Genomic DNA, 16,504 nt, shown 5'->3' with positions numbered 1-16,504 from the left:
TTTTATTTAAATATTTGGGAATCAAATCTCCATAAAATCATTTATGTCTCAAGTTTTGGACGTATCAATTAAAAGATGATATAATATTTAGATCTTATTTAAATCATATCATATTTATCTTTTAAATCAAACTATTTCTTTAATAAATTTAATTAAATCATATTTAATTAAATAATGTTTTTTTTTAAATTATAGGTTATAAATTATGTATCAACAATATATAATAATTGGTGTCTAAATGATAAAGTGTGTGACCCCATCGGCCTGTATATAATCGGTAGTATAGATTTGTATTATGACGTGCACACTGAACCAACAGGCTGTCTGGTGGATATTCATCTCGATGGTAGATCATACACAAGAGCCAACAAATCATTCACCAGACGTTCCAAGTTAGACCGGTTTCTTGCTTCTAATGGTTTATTAAACTCGTTTCCAAAATTGGTGGGCTCTATTCTCACTAATCTTTGGTCCGATCATTGTCCTATTTTGCTTTGCAACGAGGTTCGGGATTACGGTCGCACTCCGTTTAAGTTGTTCAAGTCTTGGTTTGAGATCGAAGGATTTGAAGAGACGGTGAAATCAACGTGGAACAAAACGGATGTTTATTTAAGCTCAAACCCACAAATTAAATTCAAAGATAAGCTTAAAAGAGTGAAATTGGCGCTGAAAGAATGGAGTATTAAATCGCGATCGAAGGCTGTTATTGATAAAATTTCTCTTATGTCGCAACTTCAAGATGTAGACGCTGGAATTTGTAATGCTACTAACCCTTCTACTCTTGCTAGTACAAGAATCAAAATCCTTAAAGACTTGGCGATTATTGCAAACATGGCCCAAAAAAAAGAAGAGTCAAAGACATTTTCCTTAAATTCTTTTCGGATAAATTTGCACATGGGAGTTGTGCTACTGTTGCTACTCCTAGTAGCAATTTGAAGAAGCTTTCTGGTGCCAAGTCTATCTTCTTGAGCTCACCGTTCTCTAAAGAAGAAATTAAAGACGCGGTTTGGTCTTGTGGTTGTGATAAAGCGCCTGGACCGGACGGCTTTTCTTTCAGATTCATTAAATATTTTTGGGATATGATTGAAGATGACATTTATAGCATGGTTCTTGACTTCGATAATAGTTGTCGTATTCCTCGTGGGCAACGCCTCGTTTTTTTCTCTGATCCCGAAAAAAGAAAATCCGATCTATGTCCAAGACTACAGACTGATCAGTCTTATTGGTATTCAGTACAAAATTATTGCTAAGCTTCTCGCAAACAGGTTGACACAGGTTATTGATGACATTATCAGTCCCGAGCAAACAGCTTTCATTAGAGGACGTCAAATCCTGGACGGTCCTCTCATTATCAATGAGGTCGTTGGATGGTGTAAAAAGAGACATAAAAAGGCAATGTTGTTCAAGGTTGATTTCGACAAATCTTTTGACTCTATTCATTGGGAGTATATTTTTTCTATGCTCTCTAACCTCGGTTTTAATGCGAAATGGATTAGTTGGATATGAGCTTGTCTCACGTCTTCTTGCGCCTCCCTCCTTCTCAATGGCAGCCCGTCGTCTGAATTCAAAATAGGACGTGGGCTTCGCCAAGGAGATCCCTTATCCCCCTTCCTGTTCTTAATTGGAATGGAGGGCCTTTCTGCTGCGATGAAAGACGCCATGTGTAACTCGGCGTTTAAAGGCATTCGCGTAGGGAATAATCAGTGTGGGGAGCTTGTTTCTCACTGTATTTCTGTTGATGATGCTATTTTTGTAGGTGAGTGGGATGATACAAATGCCTTGAATCTAGTTACGCTTCTCGGATGCTTTTTTGCGGTGTCGGGTCTGATAATAAACCTCCGTAAGTCCAATCTTTTCGGTATTGGTGTTCACGAGCGTGAAGTGGCTCGTCTTTCCGGGATCATGGGATGTTCAAATGCATCTTTACCTTTCCATTTTTTAGGTCTTCCTGTAGGCCTTAACATGTCAAAAGCGGCCAATTGGGTCCGGTCATTGCAAAAATAAAGAAACGTCTTACTTCGTGGAAGGCAAATATGTTATCTTTTGGTGGTCGTCTTACATTGATCAAATCGGTTCTCGACGGTCTTGGAACTTATTACATGTCGTTATTCAAAGCTCCGTCTAACGTTATTAGATCGATGGATTCTTTGCATGCCTCGTTCTTTTGGGGGGTAAGGATAATGCTAGAAAAATTCATTGGATAAATTGGAGACATATACTTAATTCTTACGATATTCATCTCGGTGGTATATCATACTTAATTCATTGGATATTTTCAATGTTGCAGAAGCAAGAGTTATGATTGACCAACATTCGTTAGCCTCTTATGCTCATCCAACGGTATGGTACTCTCATTTTCCGATTAAAATCAACATTTTTATTTGGCGATTAAAGATGCATCGTCTTGCTACAAAAGATAATCTTGTGCTTAAGGGTGTTTTGCTCCCCAATCTTTCATGTGTGTGGTGCGAAGTGAATCCAGAAACAGAATTTCATGTGTTTGCTGCTTGTGATATTAGTTGACAAATATGGGCTAACATTGGTTCATGGATTGGCATTGTTATTCTGATTTGGAACTCGATGGACGACATGTGGTCTTGGTTTAACAGTTTGCCTATTCACGGAAAGAAACGGTTAGTTATGAGTAGTATCTTCTTTTCTTCTCTTTGGAACATTTGGCGGCTTCGAAATTGCTACATCTTTAAGGATCCTAGCTTCAAAATTGTTCATGTTTTACATAACATTATTACGTCTTTCTTCCGGTAGAGGTAGGTTTACATCAGGGATCAACCCTTAGCCCTTATCTTTTCGCTTTGATCCTAGACGAACTAACTCGAAGGATACAAGATAACATCCCATGGTGCCTAATATTCGCCGACGATATTGTATTAGTTTCGGATTCCCAGGATGAGCTTAACAGAAGGCTAGAGCAATGGAGGATCGCCCTAGAATCAAATGGCCTACGAATTAGCAGACTTAAATAGGAGTACCTTAGATGCGATTTCAAGACGAGCGTAGAAGAACAAGAGGATATAGTGGATGTCCGAATTGGGGACCAGATTTTACCTCCACAAGAGTCCTTTAGATATTTAGGCTCGATACTTCACGAATCGGGAAGGATAGATGAGGATGTGACGCATCGTATACGGGTAGGATGGTTGAAGTGGAGGGCAGCGAAAGGGGTGTTGTGCGACAAGAAGGTACCCCTTAAATTGAAAGGGAAATTCTACAAGGTGGCAATCAGACCAGCCATGTTGTACGGCTCAGAGTGTTGGCCAATGACGAAAGCCCAAGAGAGGAGGATGGAGGTGGAAGAAATGAGGATGCTTAGGTGGACGTGCGGTAAGACCATGCTTGATATGATACCAAATGGAGTTTTTAGGGAGAACTTGGAAGTTGGAAATATTACTAACAAGCTAAGGGAGGGACGACTTAGATGGTTCGGGCATGTTATGAGGCGCCCACTTTTAGCCCCGGTTAGGAGAGTCGAGACCCTCGTTGTTGGGGGCGTAAGGAGGAGGGGTAGACCCAAACGTAGGATGGAGGATAGATTGAAGCTTGACATGAAAGAGCTTCTACTGACGGAGAAAATGACTTCTGATAGGAACTTGTGGAGGAGTAGAATTAGTATAATCGAGTAAGTTTCTTTTATTTTTTAGGCATATTAGAACTAAAATATAGGTGCATGAACCTTTTTTTTTTTTTTTCGACGAAGCGTAGTATAAATTTATTTTACAACGCATATATAACTACAACTATACTTTCTATAGCTACACTCTATATATCCATCTACATGATAATTGGTTTTACCTGCATAGTTGTACGTAATAGTTTTTATATTTCTCCGTCATATCCACATGTTATTCGATGGTCTGTATATGTATCTGCGTATAGGTTCATGTACATATGTATATAGGTATACGTGTATATGCCGTGGTAGCTATGTATATGTTTTTAGGTTATATACATATGTATATATTTGTTTCTATATATGTATGTGTGTATGTATCTAAGTGCATGTATTTAGGTGTATGTATGCATGCATGTATCTGTACCTATGTATATGTTTGTACCTATATTTGTATATATATATATATATATATATATATATATATATATATATATATATATGGATGTATCTAAGTGAATGTAATTAGGTTATATCTACGAATGTATCTATACGTATATGTGTTTAGGTATGGGTTTTTTATATGCTTATGTGTATGTATCTATGTGCATGAATCTAGGCGTATGTATGTATGTATGTTTGTATGTATGTTTGTATAAATGTATGTCTGTATCTTTACTTAGGTATATATATCTATGAAAATACCTTTATGTATATTTGTTTATCTATTGGGATTTATACCTGCCGATATGTGTGTGTGGGTATATATGTGTGTGTGTATGTGTATGTGTATATGTGTTTCTGGGTGTGTGGGTGTGCGGGCGGGTGGGTGTTTATTCTGCTTGTTTGTAGGCCTACTTGAAATTACATGGCTCTGCGCACTATATTATCCATGCTATTTGTCCTATTGTTATGCTTTACTTGCTATATGTGTCCTCTTTTTATGGCTACTTTGTATGGTTGCATCTTCCTAGGCACACTTAACTCTTACAGGTACGTATCATTTGCCCTCACTTTTTTGTTTGTATGAGCATTTCTGGCCGGAGGTCCTTTAGGAAGCAATCTCTTTTGCTTCTAGAGTAGAGGGAGAGAAGACCTGATCTAGTCGCGGGTTCTATACCCGAGGGTGAAGTAGTGACTTCCTTCTAATCTAGGGTACGAGGAATGATTGTCTACACCCTACCTTCCCCATACCCTACTTCTGTGGGATTGGGTATTGTTGTTGTTGTATTACGTCTTTCTTTTGGTTATTCTCTAGATACAAAAAAGCTAGGATTAATTGGTCCGTGTGGTTACAAAACCCATTGGACACTATGCAAGTTTTGTTGCACGTTATTTTTTTTCTAACTTCTTGCTATGATTTTTTTATCTTAATAAAATCTTCTGCCGTTCCAAAGAAACTACAAAAAGAGAGAAAAGTTCCAATTGCTACCAAAGCCTTCTCCCATCACCAGACACCACATCAATAGTGTCATGCTCCTTATTTCCCACTACCACTACCACTACCACTACCACTACCACTACCACTACCACTACCACTACCACTACCTTCTGCCATCATCACATCACTGTGCATATACAATGCTAGTCAACCCCTACACTCATCTTTTTCAAAAAAATTCAACTTCATTTCTTAACTAAAAAAAAAAAACAAAGAGCCTCAGATTTGATAATAGAGTTGTGCATATATTATGATAAAAAGCATGTGCCAATTTAACATGAAATATACCTAACATAAAAAGTGCATTCTCTGTACAGTCTGTTTTTAGAAGCAGCATCTAAATTACCGAAATCTAATTTCGGAGACCTAAACTGGTAAACAATAAAAGTAAGAACCTACATTGCTCCCGAGCTGAAGTTACGTTTTGTGGCTTCCATCTTTAAAAGCAAATCTTTAATCTCACTTTCCATCCTAACCTTCATGTTAAAATATTCCTGATGAGCATTTTCAAGTACTTGAAGTTCTTCCAATTTTTGTCTTCTATTTTCCTCTGCCTCTGATAAAAGTAACTTTGTCACCCGACTTGCATACTCTTCATCAATTTTCTTGCTTTTTGCCTGTGCAATGCGATTCAGACCTTCAGCTTCTCGTCTTGCATCATCTGCGCGCATTTGAAACATCTGAGCCTCTGCCAGTTTGATCCTTACAATGCCATCCAACTCATCAAAAACGGGTTCAATTGGAACCGATGGAGCGACCCGATGTAAATCTGAGCTGTTGGTTTGGGTTTGTAACTGGATAGGCCTATCTGCGTAAGCAGATTTCATCCACATTGAAGCTTCTTGGCTGCTTTTGGAAATGGAATTATTGTTACTTTGTTCACCGAGAATTTGCTTTACTACCTTCTCATGCGAGATTTGAATATTGTCCGACTTGAAAGCGTCATCATCTGTAATCAGTAACCAGTTCAGTGAGAAATATAATATGCCCTTTTGTGAGAGCCAAATAGACCTAAACTAGAGAATTGAACCAGTACTTGTTATTAAGTGATTTAAGTAACATTAAATATTTAAAAATCAGTCGTAAGAAAAGAGATGTGACAATAAGATTAGCAGCTGTTCGCATGTTTGTCAGATTTGGTTAATCTGAGGTTGTTAAAGGACTAAATGATTTGTTGAGCACTATTAACTTTGACCGATTTTAACCGACTAAATCCGACATTGACCCATTAACTGAGGTTGGCCATTTAATTACTCAGATTCTGGATAATCGGATCGGCAGGTTTCTAAAAATGAGTAATCAGCATTAGAAAGAGATTTTTACAACACTGCTAAAAACTGGTTAAATGTGACTTATGATTGAAATAATCAGATAATCACGTCCGCTACCAAACACTCCTAACTATTTAATACAAAATAAATAAATGAAATTTATAGTAGGAAAGCATAAAACACAACACACTTATATGGATCAAAGAAAGCTTACCCATAAAGAAACTCATTATATAGCTTCGTACTTGATGAAAATCCGATTTGTTTGACAATCTAGTCAGCATCTGATGAGCGATTTCATGAAGGCGTTTTCCTCGAATATCATCACTACCAGAAAAAATCTTTCTAACATATTCAAGCTCATTTGCAAGTGTTTCAACAGTCCATCCTTTAGCAAAATTTTGAAAAACCTCCCTAACAAACCCAAACATTTCTGAAGGGTGACCACAAGCAACACAATGAAACTGCATCTCGGTTTGACCTAACGCACCATTTGCACTTCGACCATTTCTAATATAAGATTCTCGTAAGCCGCAACCAGTGTGACACCAATGCAGACATACATCACATCCTACCCAACTACATGTATTAGAAGCCATATCAAACTTTGAACATATTAGACACATGCAAGCACTGCAAAAACCTTTTTTCTGCACACAGATTTTGCATTCACATTCATCAACGGGTAAGTAGCTTCGACACATGAGATTTCTACATCTTAAGTTCAAAAATATTTCAGCCAAATCAGATGCTGACGTGTCTGAATTTGTGAGGAGGAAATCTTGAATACCAGTTTTTAAAGCCACCAGTATCTCAACTTGCACACTATGGGCTTTTGGTAATGTTTCTAGAGTAATATCTGACCTCTTTTCAAGTGCTTTACGAAATGCTGAAAATTGTCTTCGTCTACTCGAGTTCAAGATAACATCACGGGCCAACTCTTTTAAACTTGTAAGAGAAGGTGCAGGCATTTCATTTAATATTCGAGCCACAGTGTGTAACGGGTCGGATACCACCATTGCAAGAAGAGATTCAACCATGTCGGTTGGAACAATACTCTTACTTGAAGTACCAATAACCTCTCTCGTAACACGCTTTCTATCTTTATAATAATCTGAACCAGTATCATGAGATCCAACACTTTGTGTTGGAGATCTGATATCATTTTGGTGTCTCGAGATAGATCCCGAAGGCTGCTTATTGTTATTATTATTACTGCTTAGCTGTCTTTCAAATACGAGAGGTGTTTTATAACTTCCTTCTGCAACTCTAGCACTATGTAACTGTAAAGACTGAGCATTTGGAACGACGCCATTTCCATTTGAAAGATGCATCGATGGTTCTGCATTTTTCTGGTCGTCTGAAGACTGAGCCTGCCAGTTCACACCTTGAAACAACGGACGACTTTTAACTGATTGTTCAAAGTCAAATGAAGTCTCGGTCAACGAGCAGCTAGGATTATGAGTGAAGTGTTGTGAACCCGAAAAAGATCTTGTGAATCCATCAGAACTTGTTTGAAAAGAGCTAGCTTGAGATTGGATGCTCATATCCATACTTGGTGAATCTGGGCCCTGAGCCGGTTGGGTAACCCCAATAGGAAGAAGAACACTTGGTAAACGAAGAGACAGTTCAAGTGGTTCCAAAGAAAGTTTCTCATCTTTCGGTTTGTTTACTCCTTTTTGGTCATTACTTTCGGTCTTTTTAACAGGATCCATGAAGAACAAGTCGAAACCCCTTTTGCTTGGTCCGTGCAAGTCAATTTCCTTGCTAGTTAAGAAGCCGTTTGATTCATCGCCGCCACTGGAAACCGAAACAGTCACACTTTTTCCCTTATCCTTGAAATTCTGAGTCAATTCTTTCGTCACTAGTAAATGATTAAAAGCTCCAGATGTATCATTTCGTTCTGCACTTTCTACTACCTGTAAATGCGTACTCGTCGTCATATTATTACTCTCCACTTTGACTTTACATTTGGTATCATTTTCTAGTTTTGGTGTTATTTCACCGGGATTGGAACTTTCAGAAACATGCCTATCTTCCTCTTTTTGAGCAATATCATCTTGAATTTGTTTTGCATCCTTCTTTTCAACATCTGATGACAATGGAATTGCAGTTTCGTTTTCACCTATTCTTTGAGTCGATGAATCCTCCGAAGAAGATAATTTATCAACAGTGCTAGTTGCTTCTTTAAGATTTTTTACTTCTTCAACATTAGCCTTCTCACACTTTCGCTCAGACTTTATTTCCTCTTTCGACATCATCCTTGTCCTATCTTCTAAACAATTGCCATCAACATGTTTTCCAACATCAGAAGGTAAACCATCAGCTGTGTCATTCCGTTCTGCAGTATCAGGATGAGGATCAGGTTCAAGCTCCCCTTCTTCTCGTTCACTATTATTTCCACTTTCTGCTTGAATACTTTCACTCTTTGATTGACCACTTACAGACTCCTTTGACCAAGCTGGTGACTTTGCATCTCGCACACCCTGCGGGGACCTTACATTACTAATTTCTTCCGACGCCGCCTTACTTACTCTGACAACATCATAACCACTTTTCGATCCTTGATCCATATCTTTACCTGCAGGTGACTTAACATCTTTCCCCAGTTGTGGAGACCTCACATTACCAACTTCTTCCGAAACCGCCTTACTTCCTTTAACAAACTCACCAACACTCTTCCCGGATTCATCAACTTCTTTACAACTACCAAACTGCCGCCACGAAGAAACACTTCCCTCTCTCCGAGGCCGATCTCTCTCCGATCTGAACCCCTTAGGAAAATCTCTCCTCGGCCCTGAAAAGCTTTCAGATCTATGGATCCTATCACTACCATATCCACCCGCACGAGGCGACGAACTCAATATCCCCCTTTCATTACGATCCCTATCTCTATCCCTATCTCTATACCGATCGTGACTTTTTCTCCTCTCGTAACTATCAACATCATAATCAGACCTCTTCCGAATCAGCCTTTTACGATCATCTTCTACACGTTCATACCGTGAAGAAGATGAAGACGATAAACCTTTCTTCCCACTCTCAGAGTTGTAATGAAAACTCCTGTGAGATGAAGAAGACTGATGCATATTCAAACCATCATCATCCTTCCTTCCCCAATCCTTAAACACACCTTTTTCACCTCCATACGAATTAACATCATCACTAGATTTCAATCTCTTCATACTTTAATCAACAACAGCCACAACAAGAAAACAACTAATTTAATTTATTTAATAATAAACCAAACTTCACCAATTACTAGAAGCTGCAAATTACCAAACAGCACTTTCAGAAACCCTAGATTTTAGCTCATAAATTACAAATTGAACTCCATTACAGCAAACAGATCTCAACATCTCATATTAAATATCTAAATCGAGCAGCATAAACAACTATTAACGACTTACAGCCACAAATGCAAGTTCTCCGTTCTCGTACAGTTAATTTAAAAACCCTAACTTAACATATAGATACAAACAAATAGATACATGAACAGAGCACAGATTCAATTAATAAATATACAAAAGGATAAAAGCATCGGTCGGAGATATCACAGACGATACCGTCGGTGAAGGTGCGAATCCTGCGATATTTGTGTGAGTTTTATATTATTTTCAGTCAACGTTTGCTTTTAACTGAGGAGAAAATAAAGAGAAGGGAGACTAGTTTACGCAAGGTGCGTAGTGCGCCTAGTTAGACCTTTGGAAGAGAGTGGGTGTAGTGCGCTTAGACGGCGTAAGTTAGAAGGGGAAATACTAATGTTTAGTCAACGAGAAGGTTGAAAAATGAAAAGACAAGGGTCACGCATATCCACGTCAGATTTGATCTCAAGTAGTACAACTAACGACGAATAAATATATAAAAAATTACCAAGTAGAGAATTCTCAAAAGTCTACCTTGTTTCAACGAATGAGATTTATTGGTCTATTGGCTTGACCTTTGTTACATGCTTACCACACGTTGCATTTCCAGTGTATTCGAATCAGTTATTCAAATTCAAATTCGTTCTTGATTACCAAAAAAAAAAAAAAAAAAAAAATGTGACACGTGATCCAAATTTAGGTGTCATTTAGTTCGAGAACTTAAAATTTCAGAATTGCTCGAACTTAATATTTTAGGATTCGATATTTTAAGGGGTTTTAAAAATCTCAGGATTCAGGATTTGAATATGTATCTAGTTTAGGGATTTTTAAATTCGAGATTTGTACAACGTTACATGTAAAAGGAACACCAATGCAAATGTAAAATGTAAAAGTAAACGCAAAAGTAAAACGTAAACCGTAATCGTAAAACGTAAATGTAAACCGTAAACGGTATACGTAAAGCGTAAATCGTAAACGTAAAACTTGAAACGTAAAGGTAATCGTAAACGTAAAACTTAAAACGTAACATAAATGTAAAGCATAAATTATTAGAAATGTAGATTGGTGGGTTGATAATCTGTAACCGGATTGATACTAGAATCGTGTTAACACTTTCTCAATAAAGTATTTCGACCCAGTTGGTCACGGGTAACACGAAATCAATATTGGGATAAGGCTAGTATGAACAACTTTCTTGACCAAAAGGGAATTGTTCATTGTAATTGTAGAAAATATAATCTGTAAGTTTGAATGTTCAAAGTGATTTAGAAATGTCAAAATTCTGGAACCTTTCTTCAATGCATGAAGAATTCTATTTATAATTATTCAAAAGGTGCAATGAAGTGTTACAACCTTTCATACATGTCCATTATGAAATGGTACATCACTTGGAAATCAACACCACTCATTTAGTGTTTTTTTTTTTGCAAAAATATTAATATATATATATATATATATATATATATATATATATATATATATATAACAACAACAATACCCAATCCCGCATACATATATATATATATATATATATATATATATATATATATATATATATATATATATATATATATATATATATATATATATAAAAGATCAAATGATCCGGTGGTTACAAACTGATAGCAATTCTGATGAACTGCTTGTACAGACACAATAGAGGACTGATCCTAAACGTTGAAGCTCACACTACGTTTCAATACGCGAGATTAAGAGTGAGCAATTGCAACCTATCACAAATGAAACAAATTACAATTGAAACTTAACCACAAACATAAATAAACACCACCGTACAAATATCTAAAATATAATTGACGATTACACAATTCGAACAATTTTTAATTTGCCTGAAATAAAAACTTAAGAACTCATTTTAATCTAAAATCTAAAATAATCTAAAAGAATAACGGTTTTTTTGGTCCTCGAACTCGTACCCAAACTCTGCTTCCTACACTCATCGAATGTCAAACAACAGCCACGTCTATTGGGCAAACCAAGAACACTAATCCCAAGACCTAATTTCCTGAAGCTGAGAAAGTCAACTACGCCGGCAACGACATCTGAACAAGCATAGAATAATCGGGTCGGGTTCGGTCCATGCCTGACATCAAAGAAGGGGGATTTAAGGGCCAACTGAGTTTAACTCTCCGGTCCGGAGTACCGTGAATAACCCCCTGCGAGATGAGGATCTCAGCGGGGGTGGTTAAACATAGACCCACCATCGGCGAGGAGTCCGGTCAATGATGGCTCGCGCTGGGTTATAGGGTTTATGTTCATAGAACGTTACCTGTATATCAAGAGTGCCTAGTGAAATGTTTTAAGTCCAGTAGCACGAGTACAATTGCGCTATCTCAGATAGCGCGGAAGGTCCGTACGTGGATACTTAAAATAGTATGTGTGTAAGTTCTCCAAGAACCGATCCCTGCTTCGTGGATTCGAGTCCATTATTTATAGGGCAATCCTTTTTGTCTTCTATTGCCATGTAATAGTGTTAGCAAGATCGTGGCCTGCAAATAGTACTTTCGTAAGTGAGCTGGTCCGACAAAAGTAAAAGCTGTTTTGTCAGATCTGACTCTTGCCTACCATACACCCCCTGCTAGCTACAGTATCGCCTGACATGCATACGTCACTATTGCGCTGACGAGGAAAAAGCGCGGCTTAGTGACTATAGCGCTTATCATATTAGCGCGCATCATGCTTGGCTCACTCAGCGATGATGTTTGATGAGCTACACGAGCTAATCGGGTATGCGTATCATTAACATCGAACCGACCTAAGTAGACACAACGACGGGACAAATGGAATGAAGGAGATCGTCCGTGCAACAACAAAAAAGAATCATTTGCTAAGACGGGCCATAAAGAGATCAAGTCCAAATTCATCGAAATTTTCTAAGTTTTCTAAAACAACCACAATTCCGGCACGCCCAGCCGCCAACAGTCGTTAGTCGCATCAGACCTTCCAGACGCCGCCAACAGCATTCATGGCCCTCCAGTAGCAACCAACAGCTACCGTTAGCCACTAAACAACCAACAACCATCAAACAGAAAGCCAATGACTGACCCCAGCCTCCAAACAGCCGCCAGCCACCGCTAGCAGCCGTGAGAGGTAGAAATGTCGGAGACCCTGTTATCACAACCCTCAGGCCACGCACCGAATCGCTGCCTGCTTGTCGAAAAATGGGTAGAGAAGTATGGCAGAAGAGAAGGTCGTCGGAAAGGTTGAAAGAGAGGATGTAATTTATTCACCAACACCAATTATTTGGTGTCTAAACATATTATATTTGATGCATAAACCGTTCTAAAATGACCAGCAATCAATATGCTACGTTTTGAACCAACAATGCCTTCCGGGTCAAAATTGGCACCATTTCACAATCCATGCTATAGCATGCGTCGCGCGTGATAGCCACGCGTCACGCCTCATAACTGAAAGAACAATAGAATTATCTGATCATTTCTTTAGGAGTAAATACACTGATGTGATGACCAGAAGATCTAACCCTGGTAAGATCATCAAGGTGCATAAAGGCACAAAAAGTTCCTTCAGTATCAGCAGGGATAACAATGTTCATGAGAGGGTAGATTACACGAATCTAAGAACTTTTGGATTCAATGAATGGATAGAGATACTGCAGTACTTCATTGATAAAGGTAAAAGTGCTATTAAAAATACACTGAAACTTGAACTTCAAGAACTCTTCAACAAAGCAGTCAAGTATGGGAATGCACCAGAAGTGAATGTCGAAGAAGTTCTTTCACAAAAGCCTAAAAGGAAGAAATCTATTGGTGCTGGCCCATACAGAAGAGATCCCTGTGACGGCCCAGAAATTTCCAACTAAATTTAAACTTTAATCTTTATATGTTTCCAACACGATAAGCAAAGTTTATTAAATTAAATATCAAGAATTTTAAACTGTGTTCATACATTCATTTAACCTCGACCATATTCCAATGATTCACGAACCATTATATGAACGGATATGATTATATATGTATATGTATATGTATATATATTATAACTTGAAAACGTTAACAAAGTATTAGACGTATAATACTTTACATAAACGTATTTGTTTCAAAATATATTTAGAATAATTATCGATGGAATTAAAAGATAATATCAAAAGATTGAAATATCAAATACATTGAATTATGATTTCGAGTCTCTATTGAGAGGTCCACTTTGATTTAGAAAAACCTTTCCTTTTTAATGATATTCGGAATAAATGGTAAAGTGATCTTCGAGTAAGGACAAAGCAAGTCAGATTGGTGGAAATTTCTGTTAAATTCCAATACATGCCTTACAATAATTGCCTCGTGACTTTTGATAAGATAAATTAATTAACCTTCATATTAGGTATTGTGAAAGTGAAATTAGAGAATAGATATTGACAAGTTAAATAGATCGACATTTTACATTAAGATGATTCCTTACGTTTGATTTTTCTTTAGACTTAATCCTACGAGTCATGATTAAACTGGAAGTTAAAACCTTGAAACCTGATATGATTTATATATGATTTTTACTTAAACGAAAACGTCATTTCGATATAATAGACTTTTTAAGAACGCCTTATGACATAACAAATTCTACTATTATAACCTTTGTAATAAAATGATTTGGAATATAAAGTAATTGGAATATTAAAATGTCTTTGTAAACGTTTTATATAAATAAAGTATATCAATTTTTAACTTTAAAAAATACAAATGTTACGAAATAATATTTTTTATTATTTAAACGATTTCAAGATATATAGATTTGAATATTATTACTTTTGAAAAACTATATATTATATATAGTTCAAATTTATATTTCGAAATGAAAATATAAATATATTTTAACTTAGTCATAAAACGTCCTGATTTAAACTAATATATTTTGACAAACAACGAGCCACTGATTTATAGAAGCAAATGACCACAAAGCTCAATTTGATAAGTTACATTTATTATAAGGTAATTTATTTATGAGTAAGTCAAATTATTAATAAGAGTACACATCGCGTAACGTAAAAGGCTAGTTTTTTAAACGTACGAAAGTGTGTTCGAAAAACCGAAAGTGGTACATGAGTCGAGTGACAACGTACGTGTCATTTGAACAAAAATTACATTTTTACCATGCACGTAAATATAATATAATATATAATTAATTATATAGATTAAATAATAATTTATAATTAATATATTAAATATTAAAAAAGAGTGTCGGCAGCGTGTTTAAGTGCATATAAGCTGGAAATTTCTTTCATGCAATCGCATGAAAACAATGTTGAAACCCCATGCAATCGCATGGGGTATATGTGGGTGTAAGGTTCTATGAAGGCCACGAAGTCTGGTTCATTTGCATATCTGTTTCTCTTGCATTCTTACACATACATATTATTATTATTATTATTATTATTATTATTATTATTATTATTATTATTAAGATTAAGATTAATAATAATATTATTATTATTATTATTATTATTATTATTATTATTATTATTAATATTATTATTATTAGTAGTATTATACATAAAATACTACGACGAGGTCATGAGTAGGTTATTTTCAAAACGAGTTTTCGAATAGGATAGGGCTAAGGAAATTATGGGTTATAGCTATGGAGGTGATGGGTATGGTTCATAGGTATGCTCGTGAGGTCAATCTAGTGTTTATCATCTCCGTTGCGACTACGCACCTTTCCTGCAATATTGAATCTCAATATTGATACGTAAGCACTCATAATTTAATTTTTACATATTAATTGTGTATCCTTGACTAGTGCTCGAATACATAGGATTATGCATGCTTGTACTTTAGATATTGCCATTAGATAGGTTATGTTGAATCCTGAATTAGTTACATATGCGGTTAAGATAAGGTATAAGATATGCATGTCGTTGGAAAGTTAGCGAAAAATTAAGAACTTTTCATTTAGAACTCGAATGGTTTCGATGAACAGATTAGAAATTATAGTCAACTGAATTTTAGTATTATTGTTAAAATAATTATTATTACTATCGTCGTTATTATCGTCGTTACTATTTTTATCTATTAAGTATTATTAATATTATGATTATTAATATTATCATTTTTAATATAAGTATAATTATTAAAAGAATTTTTATTGTTATTATTATTATTATCATTATTAATATTATCATTATTATTATTATTTTTATTATTATTATCATTAAAATAGTTATTAGAATTATCATTAAGGTTATTATAATAATAATTATTATTAGTATAATTATCATTAAAAATTGATATTAGTATCATCTAACTATTATGACTAATATTATTATCATTATTATGAATGCGATATAAAAGACGACTAAAAGATATTAAATAAATCGATTAGGAAATAATGAGTATGAATATCATGGTGAAATTAAAATATTGTAAGATATTGAATTAGATAAAATTATCGTTCTTATTAGTTTTATCATTTTATTATTATTAAAAGTATTATTATTATTAAAACTATCATTTTTACTAAAATTATCATTTTTTAATAGAAATATCATTGTTATTATAAAATATTATTATTATTATCAGCTTAGTACTATTATTAATAAAAATTATCATTTTAATATCATTTTTAGTAAATATAAATATAGATATTTTATTAGCAGAATAATAATAACTATTATTACAAAATAATACAACTTCTAATTATTATTGTTATTATCGATATTATTTTATCAAATAAATATGTAATACAAAGATATTTTATTACACGTAATATATTTACATTAATAATATCTATCGTTATATTAAATGAACTTTATAAATTTTATTACTTA

The 16,504-nt window shown here is 35.3% G+C and overlaps 2 protein-coding genes across 2 annotated transcripts; one reads left to right on the top strand and one right to left on the bottom strand.

Annotated features, from left to right (window-relative positions):
- Positions 1–1,659: 1,659 nt before the first annotated feature.
- Positions 1,660–2,004, top strand: LOC139864138 (uncharacterized). The gene has a single exon (XM_071852727.1). It carries the CDS (start codon positions 1,660–1,662, stop codon positions 2,002–2,004), a length of 345 nt encoding a protein of 114 aa, XP_071708828.1.
- A 3,289-nt stretch (positions 2,005–5,293) lies between these two features.
- LOC139861475 (protein OBERON 4) lies at positions 5,294–9,932 on the bottom strand. Its single transcript, XM_071849867.1, has 2 exons — positions 6,555–9,932; positions 5,294–6,018 (listed from the first exon to the last, which is right to left on the bottom strand). The coding sequence occupies exons 1-2, from the start codon at positions 9,523–9,525 to the stop codon at positions 5,465–5,467; spliced, it is 3,525 nt and encodes a 1,174-aa protein (XP_071705968.1). The 5' UTR covers positions 9,526–9,932; the 3' UTR covers positions 5,294–5,464.
- Positions 9,933–16,504: the final 6,572 nt, after the last annotated feature.

This window comes from Rutidosis leptorrhynchoides, chromosome 8, assembly GCF_046630445.1.
Source record: "Rutidosis leptorrhynchoides isolate AG116_Rl617_1_P2 chromosome 8, CSIRO_AGI_Rlap_v1, whole genome shotgun sequence".
NCBI lineage: Eukaryota > Viridiplantae > Streptophyta > Magnoliopsida > Asterales > Asteraceae > Rutidosis > Rutidosis leptorrhynchoides.
Note: the sequence above shows the minus strand (reverse complement) of the source record. Positions and strands in the feature narration are given on the sequence as shown.